The sequence below is a fragment of the Zonotrichia albicollis genome, chromosome 8 (assembly GCF_047830755.1).
Source record: "Zonotrichia albicollis isolate bZonAlb1 chromosome 8, bZonAlb1.hap1, whole genome shotgun sequence".
NCBI lineage: Eukaryota > Metazoa > Chordata > Aves > Passeriformes > Passerellidae > Zonotrichia > Zonotrichia albicollis.
The window spans coordinates 37707942-37734515 of NC_133826.1; the positions used below are offsets into that span (position 1 = coordinate 37707942).

Below are 26574 nucleotides of genomic sequence, written 5' to 3' on the forward strand. Positions count from 1 at the left end.
ATGCATTCCTGATGCCCCATCCCAGAAACTGCCAGGCAAGAAACAGGAGGTTTGTGATGCTGAAAGCTCAGGCTTGGTGACACAGAGAAAGTAGCTTGGACTAGGAAAGAAATACTTTAGACTATGGGGATGTTAAACCATCATCTTTATGTTTTCAACAAGTTTTCCAGTGAGAAGAATCAGAGGGAAATCATCTCACAAAACCTCTTTTAGAAACTCCTGCAGAAAACTTGTTCGGTTTGGGGCTGGGATGTGGGGTTGGTGTGGAGTTTTCTTGCAAGGTAACATTAGACCTGATGCACTTGCTTCACATTTTCAGGTCATCGTCACAGCCAGATGAGCTGCAACAACATAAATCCCAAAGCACATTGTTGCTGGAGATTGCATAATCTTCGTCTGTGTTGGGGCTGGAGTCCTCTGGGAATTCCCTTCCCATGTGCAGAAACCTCCAGCTGCTGTTCCCAGTGCAGGGTCCCCCTGTGCTCACAGGCCTCTGCAGCCACTGCAGAATTTGCCTCTTACCATGGCCGCCGTTTCCCTGAAGTAAGGAGGTTCTCCTTCCACCATCCCGATGGTCACAGTGCCAAAGGCCCAGATGTCCACCTTGGGGCCATAAGGAGATCTGGTCACAACTTCTGGGGCCATCCAGCGAGCAGTGCCCACCATGGAGCTGCGCTGGTCCTGCTCAGGGCTGAGCTGAGCGCAGAGGGCAAAATCAGCTGAGGACAGAAACAAACCCTGTCAAAGGCAGCTGGAATGAGGAAACCAAGCACCAAGATTCCCCACTTTCAGTCTGAGAGTGCAGTAGTGAAGTCAGCTGGAAAAGCCCTCAGGGCTGTAGCCAAGGAAAGATGGAACTGGACCCTTCAAGAAACCCTCAGCTTTCATGCAGTGGCTTTTACTGATTCCCTGACAGAGCCATCCATGCCCAGGAGGATGTTGGAGCTCTTCAGATCCCTGTGGATGACCCGCTCTGAATGGAGGAAATCCAGGCCCTGCAGACACTGAGAGAGAACAAGAAACACCAGGGCAAAAACCAATGGCCGGAATATATCACACAAGAAAGGACAGTCCAGAATTGTGCCAGCAGCGGCTTTGCTGTGACAGGCCACGAGTGCAGTGCACACAAGCTCCAGGCAAACGGTTCAAGGCAAAGCTGAGAACAGCAAATCAAATCCAAAACAGACAGAGAGTACCACAACAGCAGGAGAGAGAACAAGAACAGAGCAGAAGTGCAGTGATGCTGGCAGGCCGTTCACTGCAGAGGCTCTTTCTTCTCCAGCTCACACAAACAACACAGAAAGAAAGCCCTGAGCATGGAGCCACTCCTGTTCTCACGCCCTGTTTGGAAGGACCATCGTGTCCCAGCCATGGAGTGACAAGCAGGATCCCTCACCTCCCGACTGACAGCTGCCATCTCTCCTTCAGCCATGCGTGTCTGTCTGACAACGTCCTGCAAAGTTCCTCCATCCATATATTCCATCACCAGCCAGAGATCTCCATCAACAAGGAAGCTGGAAGAGGAAAGCAATGGCATGGAGATGAGCATGCAGAGCTCAATTCCCCCATGGAAAAGCCTGGAGTGGAGTTTTGTTTCCAGGTCAATTGTCAGTGAGGACAGAATCAGATGGAGAGACATTCCTGCCAGGCTGCACAGCCCTTGGAATCTGCACAGTCTAAAGGAGAAGGAGACACCTGTGAGAAAGAAGAGGCCTTAGATGGCAAGCAGGTGAAAAATGCAGTTTAGCAACAGCCCAGATCAATGTGGAACCACAACCCTTGGCCCCAGCTGGTTCAGCTCCTGAACTCATCAGTTCCACCATTCCCTGCAGAACAAGGCAACACAACTGCCAGGGTTATCCAGGGGAGGAGGCTGTGCAGCACTTGGGACAAAAGCAGCCAGAAAACCTTTCAGAAAGTCCCTTCAGAAACAGGCAAGGCCAGTTAAAACTGGGCAAATGAGGCATTTCTAGACACAAGAACCTGATCTTCCTGGCAACTGTAGCAATGGAAAAGGGCTGGGAAGAAGAAGCCAAGGGAAATAATTTCTGCTGTGGTTTATCAGCACTTGTTAGAAGACACAGCAAATGGGGAGGAACTTGAAGGAAAAACCAAAGCAAAGCAACAAAAGCACTTGGAGGGAGTGAACTGCCAGGCTGTTGTTTTGGGAAGATGTGGCTGGGTCAGGCATTTTCCAAACAGGCTACAGACTCCGGATGCCAGGAAAGGTTAACGCAGGGCCCGGGCACGGGATAAGAGCTGAAGCACTCACCTGTCCAAAGAGTTGACAATGTTGGGGTTCTTCTTGTCCTTCAGGAGCAGGATCTCATTCACAGCTCGTTCCCTGTTCTGCCCTCTGAGACTCATTTTCTTGATGGCCACCTGAAGGGACATTGCAGCCCTTTAACTGCAGGAGTCTGTGGCAGGAGGCCACAGCAAACACGGAGCGAGTCTTTTTGGAGCGACGGAGCCGGGCTGGACCCAACTACCTTGGGATGGGACAGCAGAGCTCAGCAAGGGCCATTCCCACAGCCCATTGCTCTGCCAGCTGGGGGCTGCTTACAGGACACATGGCCAGAGACATTTGGCCTTGCAAGCTCTGCAGAAATGGTCCCTCAGCTGTCAGCCTCAAAGCTCTAACAACATTCTCTGCACCTACAGTCTTCTCTAATGGCCTCAACACTATTATTATTATTATTATTATTATTATTATTATTATTATTATTATTATTAATAATAATAATAATAATAATAATAATAATAATAATAATACTGTAACACATTTTGCAAGCAGGAGGTAATTCTGGTTCTGTGAAAACAGAGTAAAACAGCCAGGAACCCTTTAGCAATTCTATGGGATTTGGTCATGATTTCAGATCCAACTGCTCTGTTTGGGATTGCACAACAAAGCAGACACACACACTCATTGCTCAGGTGATCCCTGTCACAGGCTGTCACTGACACCAGACCCAAACACAACTGCAGGATTTAGGAGAGAGCTTTGCTCTGGACATCCATCTTCTCATTCCTCTCCCTCTCCCTCTGTGAACAGCTGAAGTTGGACTAATACCCCAAACTGAGCCCAAGCAGGATCTCTCCCTAAATAGGCCTTGATGTTCCCTCTGAAGATGAAAGGCAGGATGGAAAAATAGCTAAATAATGCTCCTGTCTGAAGATCCTGTTCTGGGATGAAGATTAATGGGGCCTCAGTCTCCAGCAGCTGATGCATTCACACTTTCAGATATGAAGACCAAGCCAGGGTGTCCTGCTCTGACAGACACCGCTGCCCTCCTTGCATTCCTTGGGCACTTGAGAAAGACCAAGTCTGTCCCAGCTGTGCTCTGCAGGCTGACACTGCTCTGCCTGCAGAGGAGCAGCCTGGACAGGAAAGCTCTGCTGGCCCCCAGAGCTGCAGCCACAGCTCCCAGCAGAGGGGAAAGCCCTGCAGAGCTGCCGGCAGTGCTGGGCGTGTTGGCACTGACCTCTCCTCCAGGGGCCCTGTCGAGTCCTTTAGAAACGGCTCCAAAAGCCCTGGAGACAAAAGAGCAGAGAAGAAAGAAGCAGTGCTTTAGGCCCTGGCAGTGAAAGCCAGCCCAGACAGGAGATCTTTGCTGCCTGCAGCGTTCACAAACACCTGGGTGCATCGACCCTTCCAACAGCAGCACAGCAGCCACCAGCCCTCTGCCATGCAAGGTGTGCAAGAGAAAACTGAGACCCAACACGAAGGAATTGGGCTGGAGCAAATCCCAATAGTCCACACTGAATTGCTTTAGGTCAAAACCTGAGGTGAGAAATGGGTGTCTAAAGACCTGGAAAAGAATGCATTTCATCCTTTTCCATTTTCTGCCTCAGACCTGCAGGTTCCACAAGGGCCCTGCCATCAGGCAGGTGATGCATTTTCCCCCAGAGTGCATCAGCTCTGTGTCTGTTACTGAATGTATGGGGTCTGCTACCTGTGCTAGAGTAGAGCACTTATTAGTTCATCTCTGGTTTCTTTTTCTAAACCATTAGGTTGATAATCCTGACCAGTGGATATTTTTTGAAGGAAAATATTTGAAAGAAATCTTCTTGAGAACTGTTTTCTGACAGTCACCAGATGGTGAGTTGCTCTTTTAGGCAATCCAGTTCCAGGGACAGAAGATCTTCCAGGTCCTGCTCCTTGCTGCAGGCAGGACACTGCCAGGCTCAGGGGCCTTTGACGGCGCCTTTAGACCACAGTTATCAATTCTGATCAGGACTGAGAGACAGCAGGATGGTAGCCCAGAGTCTGAAGCTGCGAGTGTCCCGAGTGTGGGAAGAGCTTCGTGCGCTGCTCCAGCTCCATCCCCCATGGGAGGATCCGCACTGGATGATCCCCAGTGATCCCCGTTGGGCAGAGCCCTGGTGACCCCTGTTCTGGGTGATCCGTGTTGGGCAGGAGGGTGTTGGGAGATTTCTTTCCCTTCTCCTTGTGCTGCTGTGATTTGGTTAGTAATAAATTCCCTCCGTGTGCCCAGGCCGGGTCTGTTGTGTCCGTGCTGGATTTGCTGAGGGACCTCTCCCGGTCCTTGTCCCCACGCAGGAATCCTCGGTTCCATTTTCAGTCCCTGTGCGGCTGCGGGGGGCAGGGACAGAGCGGCTCTGGGGGTGCCTGGCATCGGGCCAGCATCACCGCTCGCCACGAGCTGCCCTGAGATGCCGCGCACCTGGGCACGCATTGCTGGGCTCACCTGAACTCCCACCTGCCCAGCGCCCCAAGGTTCTCCCTCGCCAAAAAACCCCCAGCTCGGGGCTGCAGCGTCCCGGAAAGGCCTCAGCCAATGGGAGCGCAGGCAGGCGGCAATGCTGCCAATGAGAGCTCGGGGCGTTGGATTGCCTCATCGGTTGCCGGGCAGAGCCCGTGGCCGATCGCTGCCCAGAAGCGGCGGCAGCCAATGAGAGCGCGCGGCGCTGCCGAGCCCGCCCTGCTCCGGACTGGCGCTCCCAGCGCAGCGCGGCTGCTTTGGGGCTGCTGCTCCCTGCCCGGCCCCGGCCATGGGGCGAGGGGCGGCAGCTGGGGCCCTGCTGGTGGCACTGGTGGTGCTGGGAGCCCCCCCGGCTGCGGAGCTCTCGGGTGAGCGGGGGGCGGGAGGGGCTGGGACAGGGGGGGAGAAGGGGGAAAAGGGGGCGAAGGGGGAGCCCGGAATGGAGGGGGAGGAGAAGGGGACCCCCAAAGGGAGAGCGGGAGGGGCTGACGGGTGGGGGGAGGGGAGGGAGGGGTAGGAGAGGGTGGGGAAAGGGGGGAAAAGGCGAGGGGGGAGCCCAAAACTGAACTGAGGGGGCTGGAGATTGAGGGATTTGTGGGAAAATGGGGAAATGGGACCCCAAAAGTGATTTGGGAGCGGCCGAAGGTGGGCGGGGAGCGGATGTGAAAGAGGAAATGGGGAAAGGGCGGCAAAGAGGAAGCGGTAGCGCGGGCAGGAGGGTCCCATGGCGGCCGTGGGGCACAGGGGGTGCGGAGTGGCGATCCAGGGTGGCCCTCGGAGCGCTGGGGGCGTGCTGGGGACAGCCCCGGATCTGTGTTCTGCACTCACAGGGGTGTTCCAGGAGATGAGAACGAGAGAGTGTCACTTCATTAATGGTACGGAGAAGGTGAGGTTTGTGAGGAGGTACATCTACAACCGGAAGCAGTACATGATGTTCGACAGCGACGTGGGGGTGTTCGTGGGGGACACCCCCTATGGGGAGACACAGGCTCGGTGCTGCAACGGAATCCCGGAAATACTGGAGGATAATCGGGCTGCGGTGGACACGTTCTGCCGGGCCGGCTACGAGCTTGCTGCCCCGTTCCTCACGGGGCACCGAGGTGAGCGCGGGGCAGAGCGTGTCCCCTCGGGCCCTGCCCTGCCAATGACCCTGGAGCGCCTCAAAACGTCTCTGAGAATCAGCCCAGAGCCCTCAGCCCTCCTTCGGAACAACCCCGGGGCCTCCTGTCCCACTCAGTGTCCCCCGTGGCTCTCCCAGTCCGTCCCAGTCCATCCCTGCGCCTGCCCGGCGTGTCCATCCCGGTTGTCCGTGTAGCCGGCTCCTTTCAGCCAATGAAAGGGCGTCTCACTGATGACTCATCGGTTGCCATGCAGAGTCCCTGGCGCTGAAATCCCGAAGGCCCCGCTCTGGACTCGGCCTCCCAGTGCCGCGCACTTAATTCCCAGTTAATTCCAGGGCCCCCAAAATCCCTCCGAGTGCCATCCTAGTCGCTCTCAGTACTTCCAAAGTCCCTCCCTCCTCTTCTCGGCCTATTCCCAATCCATTCCAAATTAATTCCCAGTTCATTCTCCGTTCAAGCCCGGACGTCCTACATCCGTCCCAGTGTGCCCCACCATGTCCCGTCTCTCTCAGTGCCACCCCAATCGCTCCCAGTCCCTCCCTTGCCCATTCCCAGTCCCTCTCCAGCCAAACTCAGCCCTCTCCTCGCTCTCTCCCAGTGCCCCCCAACGTGTCCATCTCGCTGGTGTCCCCCTCAAGCTCCCAGCCCGGCCCCGGCCGCCTGCTCTGCTCCGTGATGGATTTCTACCCTGCTGCCATCCAGGTGAGGTGGTTCCAGGGCCAGCAGGAGCTCTCGGAGCACGTGGTGGCCACCGACGTGGTCCCCAACGGGGACTGGACCTACCAGCTGCTGGTGCTGCTGGAACCCCCCCCCCCCCCGGCGCGGGCTCAGCTACAGCTGCCAGGTGGAGCACGTCAGCCTGGAGCAGCCCCTGAGGCGGCACTGGGGTACGGGGGAGCCCCTGGGGGCGCTGGCAGAGCCACTGGGCTGTGCTGGGAGCCACTGGGAGGGAGCTGGAGAGAGCCGGGCTGGGACTGGGAGAGGGGCTGGGGGCTGGGCAAGGGCTGGGAAGGGGTTTGGGGGATGCTGGGGAGGGTGGGATGGGGTTGTGGGGGGCGCTGGATGTGACTGGGAGGGAGTTTGGGGGTACTGGGTGTGACTGGGAGGGAGTTTGGGGGCGCTGGGTGCAAAGGGCAGGGGGTTTGGAGGATGCTGGATGCGAGTGGGAGGGACTGGAATGAGCCTGGACGGGGCGCTCGGAGCACCTTGGTGTGTCGGTGAGAGGTTTTGGGGGTGCTGACCCCTGCGGAACCCCCAGAGATGCCGCCGGACGCTGCCCGCATCAAGATATTGATGGGGATTGGGGGCTTCGTCTTGGGTTTCGTCTTCCTGGCGCTGGGGCTCGGCTTCTCCCTGCGCAAGAAGGTCAGGGCTTCCTCAATGGTTTCTTGAAGGGTCCAGTTCCATCTTTCCTTGGCTACAGCCCTGAGGGCTTTTCCAGCTGACTTCACTACTGCACTCTCAGACTGAAAGTGGGGAATCTTGGTGCTTGGTTTCCACATTCCAGCTGCTTTTGACAGGGTTTGTTTCTGTCCTCAGCTGATTTACCCTCTGCGCTCAGCTCAGCCCTGAGCAGGACCAGCGCAGCTCCATGGTGGGCACTGCTCGCTGGATGGCCCCAGAAGTTGTGACCAGATCTCCTTAAGGCCCCAAGGTGGACATCTGGGCCTTTGGCACTGTGACCATCGGGATGGTGGAAGGAGAACCTCCTTACTTCAGGGAAACGGCGGCCATGGTAAGAGGCAAATTCTGCAGTGGCTGCAGAGGCCTGTGAGCACAGGGGGACGCTGCACTGGGAGCAGCAGCTGGAGGTTTCTGCACGTGGGAAGGGAATTCCCAGAGGACTCCAGCCCCAACACAGAAGAATATTCCTCAGTCTCCAGCAACAATTTGCTTTGGGATTTATGTTGTTGCAGCTCATCTGGCTGTGACGATGACCTGAAAATGTGAAGCAAGTGCATCAGGTCTAATGTTATCTTGCAAGAAAACCCCACACCAACCCTACATCCTGCCCCCAAACCCAACAAGATTTCTGCAGGAGCTTCTAAAAGACATTTTGCAAGTTGATCTCCCCCCTGATCCTTCTCAGTGGGAAACTCGTCCAAAACCTGAAGATGATTGTTTAACATCCCCATAGTCTAACATATTTCTTTCCTAGTCCAAGCTACTTTCTCCATGTCACCAAGCCTGAGTTTTCAGCATCACAAACCTCCTGGTCCTTGCCTGGCAGTTTCTGGGATGGGGCATCAGGAATGCATTTACTTGAGTATCAGTGGCACTGCAGAGATGCACTTGATGTAAGAATCCTCCAGACAACACTGACTCTGGAAAATGGCCTGTAAAGCTGGTGTCCATATTTGGAGAAGCAAAATGTGCTATTTCTGATGGAGGTTCCTATTGACAGAGTCAGCCAATGCAACTGGCTCTCAAGGCGAGATCATTTGGATGTTGCAGTGGCTGTGGCAGCCCCAGGGTTTGGGTTTTTTGGCTGGCATAGCAAAATGAGCTGTGAGCAGCATCTGTGGCAGGGAGGAAAGTGCCCCTGGAGCTGGGGCTGAGGCCCCGGGGTGGATGTGAGCCCGTGTGGGTGTGAATGGGAGCTGGCAGAGCGCTGAGTTTGCTTTCCCTGCAGGCTCGCGCTCGGATCCGGCAGAACGGGAGCCCGCAGCTGCAGCAGCCCCGGCGCCTGTCGGCTCTGCTGCGGGACTGCCTCGAGTGCAGCCTGGAGCCGGACGAGGAGCGGCGCTGGGCTGCCCAGGAGCTGCTGCAGCTGAGGGCCAGGGGCTGCAGGGGAAGCAGCAGCGCCAGGGAGGGGTTTTCTTGTGGGCCCCCCTCCGACAGTCTTCAGTCTGGCTGTGTTCCACACGCAGAGCAAGCAGAATCCTCGCCTGCTGTGGCTGGGCAGGCTCCTTTGGAGCTCATCTGGGCCTGGTGCCCCACAGCGAGCAGGGACATCTTCAAGCAGCTCAGGGGGCTCAGCCTGACCTGAGCTTGGATGGTTCCAGGGAGGAGGCACCTCCCACATCTCTGGGCACCTTCTGTCAGTGTTTCCCCACTCTGCTGGTTAAAAAATTCTTCCTTAGATCCAATCTGAGCCGGCTTCCCTCTCCTGAGTTTCAAACCATGTCCCTTTGTCCTGTTGCAACAGACCCTGTGAGGAACTTGACTCTGGAAAGTAACTGTTTATGTCTTTCCTTTTTATCCTTTGGGCAGCACTCATTTTTATCATCAGCCAAGCCTCTCTCCAGCCTGACCCCTGTGATCACTGCAGCAAAGCAACTGAGGGAGCAGTGGAGGAGATGAAGCCCTTGAGGACAGCTTTCAGTTATAGTAGTCAGGACAACTAGTTAGTTATGGTAGTTAGCACTGGTAGTTTATGGTAGTTAGGACAGCCTGTTTGTTATGGCAGTTGTTTGAATAAAAACTCTCTTAACCCTCAACTGCCTTGCCGTGTCCCTTCCTCCTCCCGCTGTGCCTCAGCTGCCCGGAGCAATGTGAGGGGAGAGCGGGCCCAGCCTGGCCCAGAGCTGAGCCCCAGCAGAGCCCTGGCAGAGCCCAGAGCAGCCTCGGCACCTCAGAGTCAGCCTGGAAGGAGGCGCTTGGAGCCTTCTGGGCTGCACCCGGCTCTTGGTTACAAACTGGGTGTGCTGGAAAATGCCACCGGCTCTGCACGAGAGCAGAAGGGGCCCGGGGAAGGCCCAAGTGCTCCATGCAAGGGAAAAACCTGCCCTGGGTTTGTTATAAATAACTGGGTAGTGTTGGCTTTTGCTATTATGTACTGACTTCTGCAAAATATTCTTAATCACAACGATTTTGATAGAGTACATTTTGTAATCACTTTTAACTCCTTTTCTTACAGTATAATTTGTCAGCTTTTTGTGACCAATGCCTTGGCCCCTGTGTAGCTCATATCCTCAGAACATCATTTATGGATGATATTTTAGTTTGTGGAGAGTGTGAAAAACATACATTATAGTTTTGGCTTTTGCAAAATATTAAAGTGGATGCCATGTGTTGTGCATTAGAATGTTAACTTTTGCAGAAGTAGCTTTAGTTGTGAAATAATAATTAATGCTTTTACTTTTGTAAATAACTGACAATAACACTACAGAGATATTTGTGAAATAGCTGATGTTCATTTCAAGTACTTGTAGAAGTACCTAAAACCATCTGCACGGTCAGATAACATTTAAGGAAGGGATGTGATGAGGACCCCTGCCACTGACCCTGCCACTGTCAATAACTGTCACCTGCTGAAACCACAGAACAGGGGCCCTTGTGAGGCAGTGACACACAGCCCTCAAAACAGCAATCCATGGTTCCTGCACGTGCTCTAAAACGGTGAGTTGGGGGTCAAACCAACCTAAAGAATTCCAGGAACATGTAAATGAGTTCAAAGAAATGTATGAATGTGTATAACCATTATGAATATGTATTTGAACAATACAATGGGAAAACCAGACAAGAAGAGTTGCTGTGGTTAACCGGTGTGCCTCTGGCCATCGCCAAGCACCCAGCGCTGTTACTGATTTGTCCCTTATTATTCTTTATTAAACTTTCAAAAATTCTAAAGAGTGAGGCTCATTGCTCACAAAACCCAAGGTGCTCACCCCTTTATCTTCCCTCAAAGCCAGGATTTGTCAATCCTAAACTTTGTCTGGACGGAGGAGAAGGAGGCTGCAAGGAAAAGGAAAATGCACTGCTGTGGAGGCCATGGGAGTCTCAGTCTCCCACCCATGGGGGACTGGTCCCCAAGAAGAGGAATAGATTTCAAGGTTATGGTGAGAAGCTTGCTTCTCCCATAGATCTTTCTAGGCACATGCTGATTTATGGAAAGTTATGTTACCCCATTTGCCCGTTGGCCTAATTACCCTAGTTCAACCCCTATTACCCATCCCTGGTTAGTCCCTAGAATGGTCTCCCTCTCTGTCCCTCCATTGGCCCTAATTTACTGCATTCCTCTGCCCCTGTTTCTCCATTAGCTGACCCAACCCTTAACCCCTCCTTTGCCCCATTTTCCCCCATATCCATTGGACCCTGACCCTCAGCTCCACCCTCACTACCCCATATAAAAACCCCCTGTGCCCTCAGCTTGAACCCTGTCTTTGTCCCTGGGCCCTGTTCAGCTCTGTGCCCTGTTCCTGTACCAATAAACCCAGTTTGCTGCAGATCATACCCAGACCCATCCTGCCGACTTTGTCAGCTTTATAAAGCAGCCGTGAGCTTCGGGCTCCGGAGTGCCGGACGCTCCAAGGGCCTCGGCAGCGCCAGGATGCTCCAGGCTGGGACAGCGAGGCAGGGCAGGAGGAATCACTGCCCCTTTCCCCTCTCTGCTGCTCCATCTCCCAGCCCAGCATCGCTGCAGGACAGCCTCACTGCCAACGCCATCCTGCCAGGGATGGACTGGGGGGATCTCCTTCCCCTTCCCTCTGCCATGGAGGCAAATCCCATCTTCTCCTTGTCCGCCCTCCTTCTTCTCCTCATTCTGTCCTACATCCATCCACGTTCCTTTCCCATCTCCTTCTTCCCTTGTTCCTTCTTGTTCCTTGCTCTCCTCCTGCCTTTTCCTTTGCCCTTCTCCCTGTCTCTTCCTCTCCTTGTCCTTCCTCCCCCAGGCACTGAGCTGTGGATAGAGACAAGGGAGAACAAAACCTGCCACAGAACCTCGTGGAAGAGGCCATTTGGAACGGCTCCACGGTGCAGGAATCCAACGGGGAGGAAAAGGCCCAGAGATTCCACACGAGGAGGGGCTGCAAACCCAACCCGGGGAGATAAAACACTCCCTGTGCTGGGAAGGGTTTGGGGAATGTGAGAAGAGCTTCAGGCAGAGCTCAGCCTATTCCTGGTGCCTCCAAATACGCCAGTGCCAGATGCAGAGATCCATGGGGCTGCAGAGATCCCCCTGCAGCCCCCGGAGCAGCCACGCTGAGCACGGCGATGCCTGAGAGAAGGCTGTGTCCCCATGGCCAGAGGGCCCCGCTGGAGCAGCCTGTCCCGGCAGGACTGACCCCGGGGCACAGTGACCCACGCTGCTGCACGTGGAGGGGGCTGTGCCCCGTGGGATGGACTCAGCTTGGAGAAGTTCCTGGAGAAGTCTCTGGTGGGAGAGAGCCCAGGGTGCAGCAGGGGAACGACTCCTGTCCCTGAGCAGAGGGAGAAGCCCCGGGGCATGAACTGAGCCCGGCCCCATTCCCTGTCTGCGGCACTGCCGGGGTAGGAGGTGAGGCTGGAAGGAGGGAGGCGTGGGGGAAAGCTGGATGTAAGGCTCTTCACTTACTTGCCATTATCCTGCTCTGAGTTTTGGGAGTTTTTGCCAGAAATCTCTCCCTTCCCCCACTCATCCACAGGGCTTTGGGGCGGTTTTTTCTTTTTGTGGGAAATCAAAGCGATGCACTGATGCTCCTAATTAAGGGTAGGAGAAGTGAGGCTACAGGGCTTCCCGCTGAGCCGGAGCCACCGGAGCCGCAGTGCCGGGAAAGCTGTGCCGGGAGCTGCGGAGAAGTTTGTGTTTTCAGCTCAATCCCCTCGGGCCCAGGCCCGTTCCAGGGCTGTTCCTCAGCTCCGGCTCTGCCCTCACGCAGCCCAGGGGCCCAGAGAGCGCGGGGCGGGGCTGTGTCGTGCGCAGAGCCCGCCCCTGGCTGTGTTTGGGCGATGGTGCCGTCAGTCGTGGTTGTGGCGCGCTGATTGGTGGGAGCGGAGCAGGGTAGGGTCTCGGCCGTGGCTGAGGGCGGCCGTGGCTGGGCAGTGGCGCCGTTCTCGGAGCGTGTGTGCGGGCCCGTGGGTGGCGGCAGCGGCCGGAGTGCGCTGAGGCGGCGGCGGAGCTCGGAGGCGGCCGCAGCGCAGGTGGGAGCCGCGCTGGGTTGTGCGGGGACTCGGGGCTGGCTGCGGGCCTCGGGGGCGTCAGGGGGCTCGGGCGGGTTCGTTGTGCCGTGTCCGGCCCGTGTTGCCGCTGGCGTGAGAGCACTGCGGGAGCGGCTGCCCGCGGTCTCCTTGCGGCCGCTGCCTCGGCAGGAGCCGCTGCCGGAGCAGCGCTGGCTCGGCCCGGTTGCTGTGGCTGGGACAGAGGGGCTGCCCCGTGCCCGGGGCTGTGCAGGAAATTCCCGTGGCCGGAGGTTTCTGTGCCCAGAGGAGACAGAGGAGTCCTGTAAAAGTGACTTTATTGCTGAGCAGAGAGAGAGGCCGTGGGGCATTTGCCGTGCGCTCTCTGCCATTGTTGTAGTTCGCAGCCTCCTTTTTGTTCTCATTTTCCCGGCCTCATCTCCCTCTCCCTTTGCCCACTGGCTGAGGTGCTTGGAAGGTTCAGACCTCCCGATCTGCCAAGTGCATGTCCTCGTTAATGTGCACCCCCACTTTTGTAAAACAGCCGATATTCATGGCTCTGTAAAATCCTTGTTCTTCTGGAAGTTCAGGAATTTAGCGGGACTTTCTGTGAGCAGCAATCCATGTTAATTAGTAACATTTATGGAAGCTGGTGGTTTCGCCCATTACTTCCTTATCTACGAGTCCCTGGCCCCTAGCTCACCTGCTGTATGAGCTGCACTCTCAAGGTGTGGAGCATGGTGAAAAGCTGCGAGTTGCTGTAGCACATCAGAGGAGAAACAGCATTCGTTTAACCCATGGTCTGCCGGGGAGCCACAAAACCGTGTCCCATTCCCATTCTTTCCGCATTTGAATCCGTACATGAGCTGCTTTCCTATTTCCTTTGTTATCTATTTCACCACTTTTCCTTTGTCATCTATTTGCCAACAGCAGTTTGTGTCATGTAATTTTCCACAAACTCCTCCTTTTTCTGCTAACAGATGATCTGATCCCATCCCATGGTTAAGTGTACTGTTCCTCATTTCAGTGGGTTGGTCGGCAGGAAGGTCAGGAGCTGGAGCTGTCTGGTTGGTTATTAATTCGAGGACAGCTTGTAATCTAATGATGCCATTGAAATGAGAAATGGGTTCTGTGGCTCCTGATATGAATTGGTTTGGGTTCCCAGGGCCTGGTCCATGGTGTTGTAGGATTTGTTCTGGTAGCCTTTCAGGTTTTCCCCATTTTTGGCCGCTCTCTCCAGCCAGGGCTGCATCAATTGACTGCTTTTGTCTAACTAAATCATCAAATCCTCGGATTCCCAACTGATTTCCTTGAATTTTTGGTAGCAAAAAATCCCCAATGCTCTAATATACCCTATATAACACAGACAGTGACAGCACATGTTGGAGTGGGCAGAGGGATGATTCCCCCCAATTATTTATAGTGAAGTTTTCCCAACATTCTCCATTTGCTGTTTCCCTTTGCAGCTTCACCCGTTTGTGTTGCAGGGTCAGATATCCTCCCCCTGGGCTCTGCCTTGAGCTGTGCAAATTCCATCAGTGCCAGCAGGCAGAGCTTGGGGTGAGGGGCAGAGGGAATCAGCCCAATTCCTGCCCCAGGCAAGAGACCCAGGTGCATTGTCCACACTTTGCCCAGCAGTGTTCATTTGCATTTCTAAAGCTCCTCTGCAGGCTGCCTGGAATGGAGCTTCTCTTCCAGGGCAGCCATCTGGTGAGTCACATGTGCCCCACCAGAATCTGCTTTTTCAAAATAAATTATTAACTGTTTACCAGAAAAGTATAATGGTTAAAGTTCTTCAATTTTGCAAAATGCGACATAAAGGCGAACGTGGAAAAACCCAGACCCAAACTTGATTCTCACACTTCTGTCCCAAACCTTCCTAAAAATGTAAAGTGGGAATATTACGCAAAATTTTTCTCAAATCGTTATTTTGTCGCTGAAAGAATCTCTTTAGTGTTAGAGAGTCAAGGCATTCCTTGGTTCTGGCCTGCATGTGCAACAGAAGTAAATTCTTTCACAAATAGCTCAGCTGTGCGGAGAAAATCATTCCATGCCATGTGAGTTTTACTCGTTTTATCCTAGACTTTATGTAGTGTGAACCAATCTAAATCCACTGCCTTAATGTTCATTGCTTCCAAGCTGTGTAAGTTTTTAGTATTTGGTTTCCTGTTGGACCCGGATTCCTTCCCCTTTGATGTGAATTCGGTCTCCACACTCCTGGATTTCCTTCTCAGCCTTTTCCAGCCCAGGTGTCTCCAGCTCTGCCTGGGGCAGTGTCTGGGGTAGCTGTTGGCTGCCTTTTGCTGCTGGGCAAGTTGATGTTTTGTTGCTGGTCGTTATCTCTGTGGGTGTCTTTTGGGCTGTTCCCAGTCTGTTCAGGTGTTAAACTCATCTCCATTGAGTGGTGTAACACCCCTTAAAAAAAACCTTTAAAATTCCTTTCCCCAAGGCTAAGACAAACCAAGCCTGAGCAGAGAAATAAGGTTTAAAATAACCGAAATCGGTACATTTTGCAGCAGTGCAATGGCAGGCAGCCCAGAGTGTGGGTGTGAGTGAGCCCCAGAGTGGAATTGTGCCCTGGTGTTCCCCAGCAGCTGTGGCAGAGCAGGCCCAGCCAGCGCTGAAGCTGCAGCAGTGGCAGCAAGGCTTGGCCCCAGTGGCTGGAGATGGCAGAGGAGGGTGGCCAGGATTGCAGAGGATTCCAGCCGAGGATCTGTGGGCAGGCGCAGGGGCTTGGCCCGCTGTGGAGCCCTGGCTGCTGCTGCGTTGCCTTCAGGGCAGGCTCAGGGGCGGCCTCCCATCCTCCTGCTGCGGGCGGGAAGTGCAAATCTCCGGGGCTTCAGAGCCCTTGAGGCCAGGCTGAGGGGTCCCCCCGTGTTGAGCTGTGCTGGCGGCTGTTTGTGGCCTCAGGGACACTTGGCATGGGCCCCTTGGCCACCAGTGGTGCTGCTTTGCACTCCTTGGGCAGGAGCCGATGTCCTGGCTGGGTGTTGGCAGCAGCAAAGTGCCAGGGCAGGCTGTGTGCCAGCCCAGCTTGCTGTGGGAGAATATCCCTTGATATCTGCTCCAGTGGTTGCTGAAGCAGTGAGAATTGCTTTTGCCCCCCTGTTAGGTGCCATGGTGTCAGCAGAAGATATTGAAGCCTTCCTGCTCAGGGCATTTCAGTGCCAGGCTCTCACAAGCACCCACAGCTGGGCGGGTTGAGCTGAGCATGGGGCGGTGACCTGGGCTGTGTCTGATTCCCCTTCCTTAATAACAGCCTGTCTTGTAGCTCTTTTCCCTTCTGCTGCCCTTGCAGAGCCATCCAGGAACACGTTTTCTCCCTCAGGCCAGGGGATGTCCCATCATCAATCTGTCCCAGCCTGGGTCTGGAGCTCTGTCCCTTGAGTGCAGTCCTGGGTTCCTTGCCAGCCCCTCTCCAGGCTGTTCAAACAGGAGGCTGGGTTAAACCCTTGCCCTGTCCTCAGTTCTGAGTCCTCCTGTGCCATTGAACAAGTTTCATACTGTTATAACTGAGCCCTGCTCATCCAAGTAGAGGCTTTTGGTTGTCAGATCTTTAACTTGATGCCAGACTTGAACTGTAGGAGATCCTATATAGAGTTGAATATATTAGCACAAGAATTCCTTTGGCAAGACCCTGTTTAACATCCACCTATAATTCAAATTCTTTTTCCCTGTCTGGAAGGCCCAGGCCAGCCGCCTCAGTTAATCTTTATTTTAACACTTGAAAATTCTTTGTTTCCTTCTCTTGTCCATCCATCCAGTTTGTTGACTGGCAGGATAGGAGTGTTCTAGGGAGCCAACCTTGGCTCCAAAAGCCCTGCCTTTAACGGGGGCTCAATACCGGGCTGTGAGCCCTTCCTTCCCTCTCTTGGAACAGGGTATTGGTTTTGGAAACCACCTGTCCTGGTTGCTTTAAAGGAATTTGTAGAGGCTCCATATCTAATTTTCCCTCTTTCCCTGGGACTGCCCCGCATTGGGGTTCACTTCAGCATAGGCCTTGTCAATCTTTTCACTCAGAGGTAGAAAACAACTAGCCTCTGTATCCCCTTTTACAGTATTAAAATCCAGCTCACAAATTCCTTCCTAGTTAATTACAACCACAGGAGGAAGAAAAAGCAATTCATTTAATTCAAACCGATCCACCATAGCATCTAATAGTGGTTGAACAAATCATACCTGCTCATCTTTCCCACTCATTCCCTTAAAAATTAAAATATTCCTTTACTAATTTCCCCCTTAGGTCTAAGATTCAGAGTGCATTGAGAGGCCCCTGTGTCCATCAGGAAATGCCTCCTCTCAATGCAGACCCACCCTGAATGTTCTCAAGGGCTGCAGTGTGGAGGGTCCCTGGTGTGATGGGAGCTGTGACAGCCCTGCCAATCCATGTCCATCAACGGGTGGACTTGCTGGTGCTGAGGGTGCTGCTGTCTGTGCTTGCAGTGTCCTTGTGCCCTGCAGCTGGAGCCCTGGTTCCTTGCCAGGGGCTGTTTGGGTGGACTCTCCCCTGCCGAGGAGGGCAATGCCTCTGCCAGGTGCTTGTGGCCGAGCCGTGCCCTGGGTGCTGGGGCCCCCTTGGGCCCTGGGGTTGATCCCTCAGGGGCTGTAGGAACTGTGCCCTGGCCTTTGCCTTCAGCTTGGCCTTTTGCTGCTCCCTTCTTGCATTCACCGGCTGTGCCTTTGTGCCCAAGTGCTGCAGGGCCTTCTTGTGCCCCTCCTGCAGGCCCCTCAGTGCCTGTGGGTGCTTGTCTTGCTTTACAAGAGAGGTGTCTGCTCGGGAAGGCAGAAAAAGCCTCTCTTGGAATGGAGAATGCAAATCCCCTCCCTCTTAGTTTTTAGATTAGTGAAACCAAAGGGGTCTCAGGCAAAGATATGGGAATAGGAATATCAGTTCTTTACTAGTGTGTATAATAAAGCAAACAAACAGCAACAGCTGCGGCACTGACAGCAAACAGAGCCCGGAGCCAGTCCCGGCCTTTGGGCTGCGGCGCTTTCCCCTTGGGTGCAGTTCCGGGCACGGCCGGCAGGGGCGCTGGTGGCTCCTGCGGGGCGGGGCAGCGCATCCCTCCCATGGGAACCTCTCTGAACGGAAATAGAGCAATCCCTTCATCTGACTCTTTCACTTTTTTACCTTCTATGGCCTTTCTCCTGTGTTTTGAGAAATAATTTGGAGAGGGCTGCCTTTAAACTGAGCTCCTAGTGTTTGGATAAGGTGCTTCCTGTAGAGAGAGAGAGAGTTTCCCTGAACAGCCGGAGCTGTGGTTACCAAGGGGACGTAACTCAGAGCAGGACGGGGTCAGGGGAGGATATCCCGCCGAGGCTCGGTGGGAGTGTGGGCAGGGTCTGCAGCCGGAATCGGCAGAGGGGGATCTTCCCGTGGAGCCCGAGGCGGAGCGTGGGCAGCCCCCAGATGGCTGATGGCGGCTGATCCGGCAGGTCCCGGCAGAGCAAAGGCAGGTGGGAGAGCCCGGCAGCAGCGGCGGTGCCCAGCGCAGGTGGCACGGGCAGGGCAGCCGGGGATGGGATGGCTGGGACCCCCCCTGGGTGCGGTGGGCGCGGTGACCTCGGAGCAGGCGGCAGGACAGAGCAACCCCCATCTTGCCCAGCATGGGCGGCAGAGCGGCCGCGGGCCAGGCAGTGGGAGCAGGGCACACAAATTGAGCGAGAGCGCCGGGGCGGGTGGAGCTGCCCTGGGCAGTGAGGCCGCAGCTGGGATGGAAAGCGGGGCAGGCGGAGCTGAGGCGGGCAGCGAGCCGGGACCGGGACAGGCGCCTCGGCCGCGAACGGAGGGTGCAAGAGCTGCAGAGGATCTCACTCTTTCTGATTTTTCCTCTTATTCCCTTCCCTTTCATTTCCCTTTTTATTTTCTTGTTTTTTCTCGGGTCTTTGTGATACTTCAAAGATTTTTATTCTTCTAAAATCCTCTGTCTAATATATGGCATATTCTCTTCTATATTAAATGGGATTTTTTACAAATAAATCCAGAGCCTAACAAATCTAAACTTATGCTTGGATACTTCGAAATGGTCGATGAGCTACCTCATGACCTCTAATACTGTTTTCCTCTTCACCTTTTTATTTATCGTATTGTAAATTAAGCATCTTTCAGTTACTTCCTATGCAACTCCCAAAATCCCAGTGCACCCATAGTTCCTTAAAAAATGATCGCGCAAAGCTTGAGTACCCCAGTGGTTTTTTTGATGCATGTCTTCTATTATTTTCTTAGAAGCACATTTTATTAAGAAATTGTCTTCTATCAAGAAGTTTCCATTTCCCGGATTTATCTTGTTCCCTTCCTGTTTTTTTTAATTCTTTTTTCTCCTCTGCCGTAAACTTTGGAATTTCCATTTTTTCATCGTTTGGTATTTAATGTTAACTCTTTCAGCTCCATTTTCTGCTGCATCCTTAGCTTTGTGATGTTCCCCCAGTTTTCCCAGTTTGCCTCTCCTATGGCCCGGGCCGGGTTCCCCCGCCCGCAGCGGCTGGAGCAGCCGAGAGCCCCGCGCTGCCCATCCCGACCTGTCCCGGCTCCATCCCCGCTCCTGCCGCGGCTGCGAGGGCTGCGGGAACGGGGCCCCGAGGGTGTGGCTGCTGCTGGGGGAGGAGGAGGAGGCAGGGAAGGGCAGGGATGGAGGGGGAGGAGGAGGTGGGGTTAGGGAGGAGGAGCAGGGGGAGGGATGGAAGAGGAGGAGTGGAAGGAAGAGGAAGAGGAGGGACAAAGGCAGATGGAGGCTGAGCTGAGGGAACCAGGCCGTCGATCCCTGCCTGAATTGGCAGCCCCCACCTATGGGATCATCGCCCCCCCATCGCACTCGTGAGCGGGGAGGGGGAGCTGGGCCCCGATATCCCGGGGAGTCCCTGCATTTTTGGGGATGTTTGGAGAATGAAGGAGTCCAAGGTTGAGCGGAAAAGGCCCCTTGGGGGGACATCGGGGGGTGGCGGTGGCAGCTGCCGGCAGAGGCAGCCTGGAGGAGCAGAGCCCTGTGTCCGCCAGGAGCCCAAAGTGGGGAGCCCAGAGAGGGGGGAGCGCCGCCATTGGCGGGAGCCTCAAGAGCCTGGAGAGGGGCAGGGGAGACTCCTTGGAGCCGCTGCAGCCCCGAGCAGAGAACGAGGGGAGAAGGGAGCCCGGGAGCCCAAACAGCCCCGGCATCCCGAAATGGGGAGAGCGAAGCGGGGGGAGCTTCTGGCATTGCTGGGACTGCCAGCAGCCTGGGCAGGGCGGGCAGCGAGGAGAAGGGGGACCCCCAATCCAAGCGTGACCCCCAGCAGCTGGGACAGGGGGGAACCTCTGAACACCAGAGAGGAGGGACGAGGGACGGGGAACTCCTGGGAGGCTTTTTCAGGGCTGAATCTTGGTCTTTGGGAGGTTTTTCTGGAGCTCAGGTGGCCAGGGATTCTAGAGATGGACTCGGGCACAGGGACCTTCAAACTCAATGTGTGTTGGGGAAGATGAAACTGGAAAGCCTTATAAATATGATTGTCTGGCAAAAGACTTTGAGAATATAGAAAGTGTAAGGAAGATTGAAATGAAAGCAAGCTTTGAGATACATCAGTTAGTGAACAACTGGCAAACAATGGTATGGCCCGACTGAAGGTAATCCCCTTTTCATGAAACAATTCGCTCTTCTTGCAGACAGATCCAAGGGTCGGAGCAGACTCTACTGGCTCAGCAGAAGGGATCCAAAGAGGAGTTTTTAGGGTTTAAAATGTAACACAGTATGGTGATGTAATGACTTTTACAGGCTGTATGTAAATGCTGTAGGATTTGTATCGTGTAGTAGTCTGCTAAGTGAGAAATAGAATATTCAACACAGAAGAAAATTTATTGTATTGTATTGGGACCCTTACCCTCTTACGCTCTTCTCCTCTTACTCTGTTACCCTCTCATCCTCTCTACCCCTCTCTTCCCTCGGGCCTGCTCCGAGCTGTGCCTGGCAGCTCCAAGCAGGGCCCTGCACCCAGGCTCTTTGCAATAAACCGCAAGTTCCACGCCCTGGCTGCAGAGCTCTCTCATCTCCGTCCGTCCTGACCGTCCTACCCCCCGACACTCCTACAAACGCTCTCATCCCTTGTTTTCCCCAAACCAGGATTGCCCATTGCCAACCACAGGGAGGCTGCGAGGAAGAGGAAGATGCCCCGGGACACTGAGGCAGGTGGGGAGGAAGTCAGTGCCCCTTTCCCCTCTGTGCTGCTCCATCTCCCAGCCCAGCACGGCCCTGGCTGCAGCTCAGCCCTGGGGGATCTCCTTGCCCTTGCCTGTGGCATGGAGGCAAATCCCATCCTGTCCTTGTCCTTCCTCCCCCAGAGCAGGAGCTGAGCATGGAGAGCAGGGAGGACAAATGCCCACGGCAGAACCTGGTGGAAGCGGCCGTTTTGAGCGGCTCCACGGCGCAGGAAGCCAACGGGGAGGAAAAGCCCCGGAGATGCCGCACGAGGAGGGGCTGCAAACGCAGCCGGCGGGGATCTGAGGGGGAAAGAGCCAGCCTGGGCCGGGAAGGTGGCCGGAGACGGAGCCAGAGCTCGGAGCTGGTGCTCCATGAGCAGCTCCATGATGGGGAGAAGCCCCACACGTGCGAGGAGTGTGGGAAGAGCTTCAGGTGGAACTCCAACCTGATTGTGCACCAGAGGATCCACACTGGGGAGAAGCCCTACGAGTGTGGGGAGTGTGGGAAGAGCTTCAGCCAGAGCTCCCACCTGATCAGGCATCAGAGGACCCACACTGGGGAGAGGCCATACAGGTGCTCCAAGTGTGGGATGTGCTTCAGTCAGAGCTCCAGCCTGATCACGCACCAGAGGAGCCACACTGGGGAGAAGCCCTATGAATGTGGAGAGTGTGGGATGTGCTTCTGCCAGAGCTCCAGCCTGATCACGCACCAGAGGAGCCACAGAGAGGAGAGGTCCTATGAGTGTTCCAAGTGTGGGAAGGGGTTTAAGACCAGCTCCAATCTCCTCCAGCACTATCGGATTCACAGAGAGGAGAGGCCCTTCCAATGCCCCGACTGCGGGAAGGGATTCAAGTACAACTCCCACCTCATCCGACACCAGCGCATCCACACAGGGGAGAGGCTGTACGAGTGTGATAAATGCAGGAAGAGGTTTCAGACCAGCTCCCATCTCCTCCTGCATTATCGGATTCACACAGAGGAGAGGCCCTTCCGCTGCCCCGACTGTGGGAAGGGATTCAAGCACAACTCCACCCTCATCACCCACCGGCGCATCCACACTGGGGAGAGGCCCTACGAGTGTCCCCAGTGTGGGAAGAGCTTCTCCAGGAGCTCTGCCTTGACCCAACACCAACGGAGGCAGCACTGAGGGAAGCCCTGCGAGTGCCCCGAGTGCGGGCAGAGCTTCGTGCGCTGCTCCAGCTCCATCCCCCACTGGAGGAGGCACTTTGGGCACAGCCCTGGTCACTCACATTCCCTGTGATCCATGTTGGGAACACACCTGGCTGCTTCGCCTTTTGGTTTGGCCTTAATTTTCCTCTGCTTCACCTTCATCCTTTAAAAACACCCCAAACTCGTTTAAATGAAGGAAATTCATCGAATATATCTGAAGTTCCATAATTTCTCATTTGTTTTAGAGGGAATTTAGGATTTGGGGATGCGTTCTGTGTGGAGTGCTGCTGTTGCTAAGAGTCAGGAATTTGATCTCACCCTCCTTATGATGCTAAGAACTCCTCCCCTGACCCAAACCCCAACTCCACCCTTTGGATACCCTGTAAAAATTCCATGGCCCTGCCTTTCACCTGCCTTTCAGAGTTAAGAAATGGATTCCCAAAGGATCAGCCCTATTCCCACTGTATTCCAAGAGGATGAACTTGTTTCACTGGATTCCCGGAGGATTCTGACTCTTTCACTGTTTTTTTTTTTTTTTTTGTTGTACTACTGCATTTGTATTTTTAATTCTTCTTAATAAAGAACTGTTATTTCTATTCCCATATCTTTGCCTGAGAGCTCATTAATTTCAAAAGTATTGAATATTTTTATAGTATATTATTATTATTATTTTTATTACTACTACTACTAATAATTATAATAGTAGTAGTAAAAGCAAGGGAGTTTACATTTTCTATTTCAGTGGAGGCTCCTGAAATGGGGAGATACCCCCAAGGATGGGCCGTGTAATATAGTTCCTAAAATATGTAAATTAGTTTATGGATATGCATGAGGGTCTATGGATATACAAGAGGCTGATGTAATGAAAACCATACTAATTAGGGGTGTCCCCGAAAATAACTAGGGGAGTCTTGGTGGCCATAACAACTTTTGCTCAATTGTCCTTGTCTCCCATGACATCAGCCTGTTGCATATTTATCGACTTTTTGCATATCCATAAAGTACTTTACATATTCCAGGAACAAAATTGCCTTCATCCTGTTTGGGGGGGTCCCACCTCCCTCCCACCTCAATTTGGGATGTCACATCCACCTCCCAGCTCAGTTTTGGGATCCCATCCCCCTCCCACCTCAATTTGGGGGTCCCATCTCCCTCCCAGCTCAATTTTGGTCTCCCACCCCCCTCTTTTCCCCACTCTCCCCTTTCCAATCGTTCCCCCAATCCCCTCCCCATTGTTTGGTTTTAGGGGCTTCAGGCCCCTCCTTCTCCGATTTGGGGTCCCGACCCCGTTTTGGATTAATTTGGGGTCCCCAGCCCATCCCCAGGGTCACCTTCCCCCCCTTCACCAAGTTCCGCTCCTCGTAACTGATGAGTCATCAGCGAGACGCGCTCTGATTGGCTGGAAATTACCCCGCGCTGTCTGTGATTGTTTACCGCAGTGAGAGGCCTTGGTGTGTGGCTGGCAAGTGATGAGTCAGAGTCCGGCCGGGCGCTGATTGGCTGAAAATCGCTGGGCGGGGCCAGTGCTCTGAATTTGTGCCCAGCAAGTGCAACGTCATCAGTGCCACGTGTTTTGATTGCTCGGGATCTGGTTTGGGGTGAAGACGGGAGGAACTGGGCTTTATTTGGGGTTTATTTGGGGTTATTTATGGACTATTTAGGGTTTATCTTGGTTTTTACTTGGTTTATTTCTGTTGTTTTGGGGTTATTTGGAATTATTTGGGTGTATTTAGAAGTATTTGTGTTTGCTTGGGATTATTTGGGTTTATGTGGGTTTATTTGGAATCATTTGGGGTTCTTGGGGTTTATGTTGGTGTATATGGGGTTTTTTTAGGTGTACTTGATATCATTTGGGGATTTTTCGCTTTAGGTTGACTTTTTTGTTTGTTTCCCAAGGATTATCTTGATTTGTTTGGGGTTTTTTGGGGTTCCTTGGGGTTTATTTCGAGTATTTTGGGGTTATTTGGCGTCACGGGGGTTCAAAAAATCTGGGAATGTGTCTGCTGCAAAAATTGGGAATTTTTCCTTAAAAATCCAAGACTTTTTCCCCAAAAAATGGGGTTTGTTCCGTAAAAAATGCTGGGCATTTCCCAGCCAATAGCGACGTGCCCCGCTCCAAACCATCCAATCACCACGCTTCATCTCCCAAATTAATGGATCACAGCGCAGCCCGCCCCAAACCAACCAATCACTGCACGCCTCCCCTCAGCTGCTCCCACCTCTCCTAAGCTGAACCAACCAATCACCGGGTGTCTCCCCTTTGTAACTCCCGCCTTCATTGCCTCTATCAAACCAATCACCACACGCCTCCCCTCGGCAAAGCCTGCCTCCCCCGCCCATCTACTGTCAATCACCGCGCCCTCTACGAAACCAACCAATCACCGGCCAACTCCCCTCAGAAACTCCTGCCCTCCTCGTTCCGCTCCAGCCAATCAGAGCCGAGCTGGAATCGGCGCCCCCTGACCCCAGGGCCGGGCATGGAGCGGGCGCCTCCTCCCCCCTCCGCCCCCGGGACCCCCTCAGGGACCCCCGGGAGCCGCCCCGGGCTCAGGCGGGTCCTGCGGGAGGCGCTGGAGAGAGCGGGGGAGGCGCTGGGAGAGGACGGGGGGCTCCGGGAGCTGCTGAGGAGGCGCAGGGACAGGTGAGGGGTCCTGGAGGGGTCGTGACGGGAATTTGGGGAGGAGTCTTGAGGAGGTTTGGGGGCGATTTGGGGAGGGTGTGGGGGGAACTTGAGGGGGTTTTAGCGGGGTCTGGGGGTGCTGGGGGAGCTTTTGGGGGGAATTTGGGGAGGGGTCCTCAGGGGGTGTCACGATCCGTCCTCAGGGATGGGTTTCGTGATGGTTCATGGATTTGATCTCAGGGTGCAAAAAGAACCAACACAGTACAAGGGGGTTTGCAATGATAATCGAAACAAATGCACCTTTATTGAATGACCACAGCAAAATGCGATAGAGGGATTAAGGGAGAGAAAAAGATGGGGGAAGAGAGAGACAAAAGAGAGAGAGAAAGAGAGAGGGGATAGAGCTACCAAACGTAGAGACGAAGTCCTTTGGTCCAGTCCAGTCATGGATCTGCCTGTTACATCAGGGAGATCTCGAAGTCTCTCGCTAACTCAGAGGTTTTGATTATGATAACTCTATTGGAAATTGCAAGGGAGGGGATACAGATACAATAAGGAATAGTTGTAACAGGTAGTCCATGCTCTCAGCAGTAAGCGAGAGCCATTGTCTTCTTGGTGCAGCGGTCACAACCTGCAGGCAAACATCTCGCTTTGGTCAGCTTGCCTCCCCCACACACCTGCCCCGGGCTGGGGGTTTCAGTCCCAGTCCTTGGAAGGAGCAGAGGGGCCTTTTCACATGGGGGTTCCATGTCTCAGTCCTTGGTGGAGAGGCTCCTTCCATCTCAGTCTGTCTGTCCCGGTGGTTGTAAAACAGGTGAGGGTCTTCTGTGGGGGGACCACCTGAAACTCAGGAGAAGTCCAGCCAGGCCGAGAGGTGGGACAGCTCCCAAGGCTGTTGTTGCACAAAGGGCACGGTGCCCCCTTCTTCTCATCGGGCTCAGTGCACCACACAGCAAACAACACGTGTGAGAACAATAACTTTGCTCTGTGCTCTCAGGTCTCAGGCACATGACTTTCTCCTTTGGAGCCAGAGATTTAAGACGGGGGGGGGTCTTCTCTTCAGTGGTCCCCCAATGACGATCGTGAGGCAGATGAGGGAAAATTCGGACAGACTCTCATACGACCCCGTGACTCACGATTGTCTTGTCTTTTATTATATTTAAATATAAACAATATTTAAATGGTTAAAACCAGTCACAAATAATCGAAAGCAAAAGCAATCAACACATATTAATACAAGCATTAACTTTACAAAATTATTTTCTAAAACAATTCACTAAAAATCGAACGTAATTTCCACAAAATCATAAATGGAAATCAAGGATTATTCCAAAACACATAGGCGTCATTCCTAATTGCCTTGTGTCAAATGTCATGGGGATGTGCACGTTGTAGAGGACATCAGTCAAGTTGTGTGCATTAACTATAGATGTCAATCTTGTCAGCTGTTCCATGCTCCAATAATAATGAATAGGACTGCTGATAAAATAAAACCAAACAGAATTAGTATCAAAAGGATAACAATGGGATGACACTGTTCAGGACACCCGTGTGTCCTAGGGTGACGTTACGATGCTTGTATCCCCATTCATATGTTCTGTGCCTTTAAGACTGTCTCTGTAGTGTGAAAGTTTTGTTTGGGTTTTTCTTATCAAGGACACTGAGTAGGGGCAGTGCATAGTTCTGCTTTCACCTTTTTGCTTTGCTCTCTCTCTCTCTCTGGCTCTTACTTCTGCTTCCCTTCTGCTTGCTTTTGCTCCTGCTCATTAGCTATTTTAGCTAAACAGTCCAAATTCCTTTCTGGACTGTTTCTCCTTTCCTTTTTTCAACCTTCTCAAACCTGCTCCAGACTGGGACCTGGGAACACCGAGAGTTTGCACCTTGTGGCTGCAGCAGCTGCCCCAGCGCCAGAGGGACTGAGAACAGAGCGACCACCCCCGAGAGAGACTTTCTGA

General features: G+C 53.7%; 2 protein-coding genes and 1 pseudogene across 2 annotated transcripts; 2 read left to right on the top strand and 1 right to left on the bottom strand.

The window, feature by feature from the left end:
- Positions 1–805: 805 nt before the first annotated feature.
- Positions 806–2639, bottom strand: LOC141729901 (serine/threonine-protein kinase PAK 3-like). The gene is made up of 3 exons (XM_074546558.1): positions 2273–2639; positions 1397–1514; positions 806–1004 (listed from the first exon to the last, which is right to left on the bottom strand). The coding sequence occupies exons 1-3, from the start codon at positions 2392–2394 to the stop codon at positions 885–887; spliced, it is 360 nt and encodes a 119-aa protein (XP_074402659.1). The 5' UTR covers positions 2395–2639; the 3' UTR covers positions 806–884.
- A 2277-nt stretch (positions 2640–4916) lies between these two features.
- LOC141729899 (class II histocompatibility antigen, B-L beta chain-like) lies at positions 4917–7376 on the top strand (annotated as a pseudogene).
- Positions 7377–12571: 5195 nt separating this feature from the next.
- Positions 12572–22586, top strand: LOC141729900 (uncharacterized). The gene is made up of 3 exons (XM_074546557.1): positions 12572–12688; positions 20752–20817; positions 20970–22586. Exons 2-3 carry the CDS (start codon positions 20796–20798, stop codon positions 21974–21976), a joined length of 1029 nt encoding a protein of 342 aa, XP_074402658.1. The 5' UTR covers positions 12572–12688; positions 20752–20795; the 3' UTR covers positions 21977–22586.
- Positions 22587–26574: the final 3988 nt, after the last annotated feature.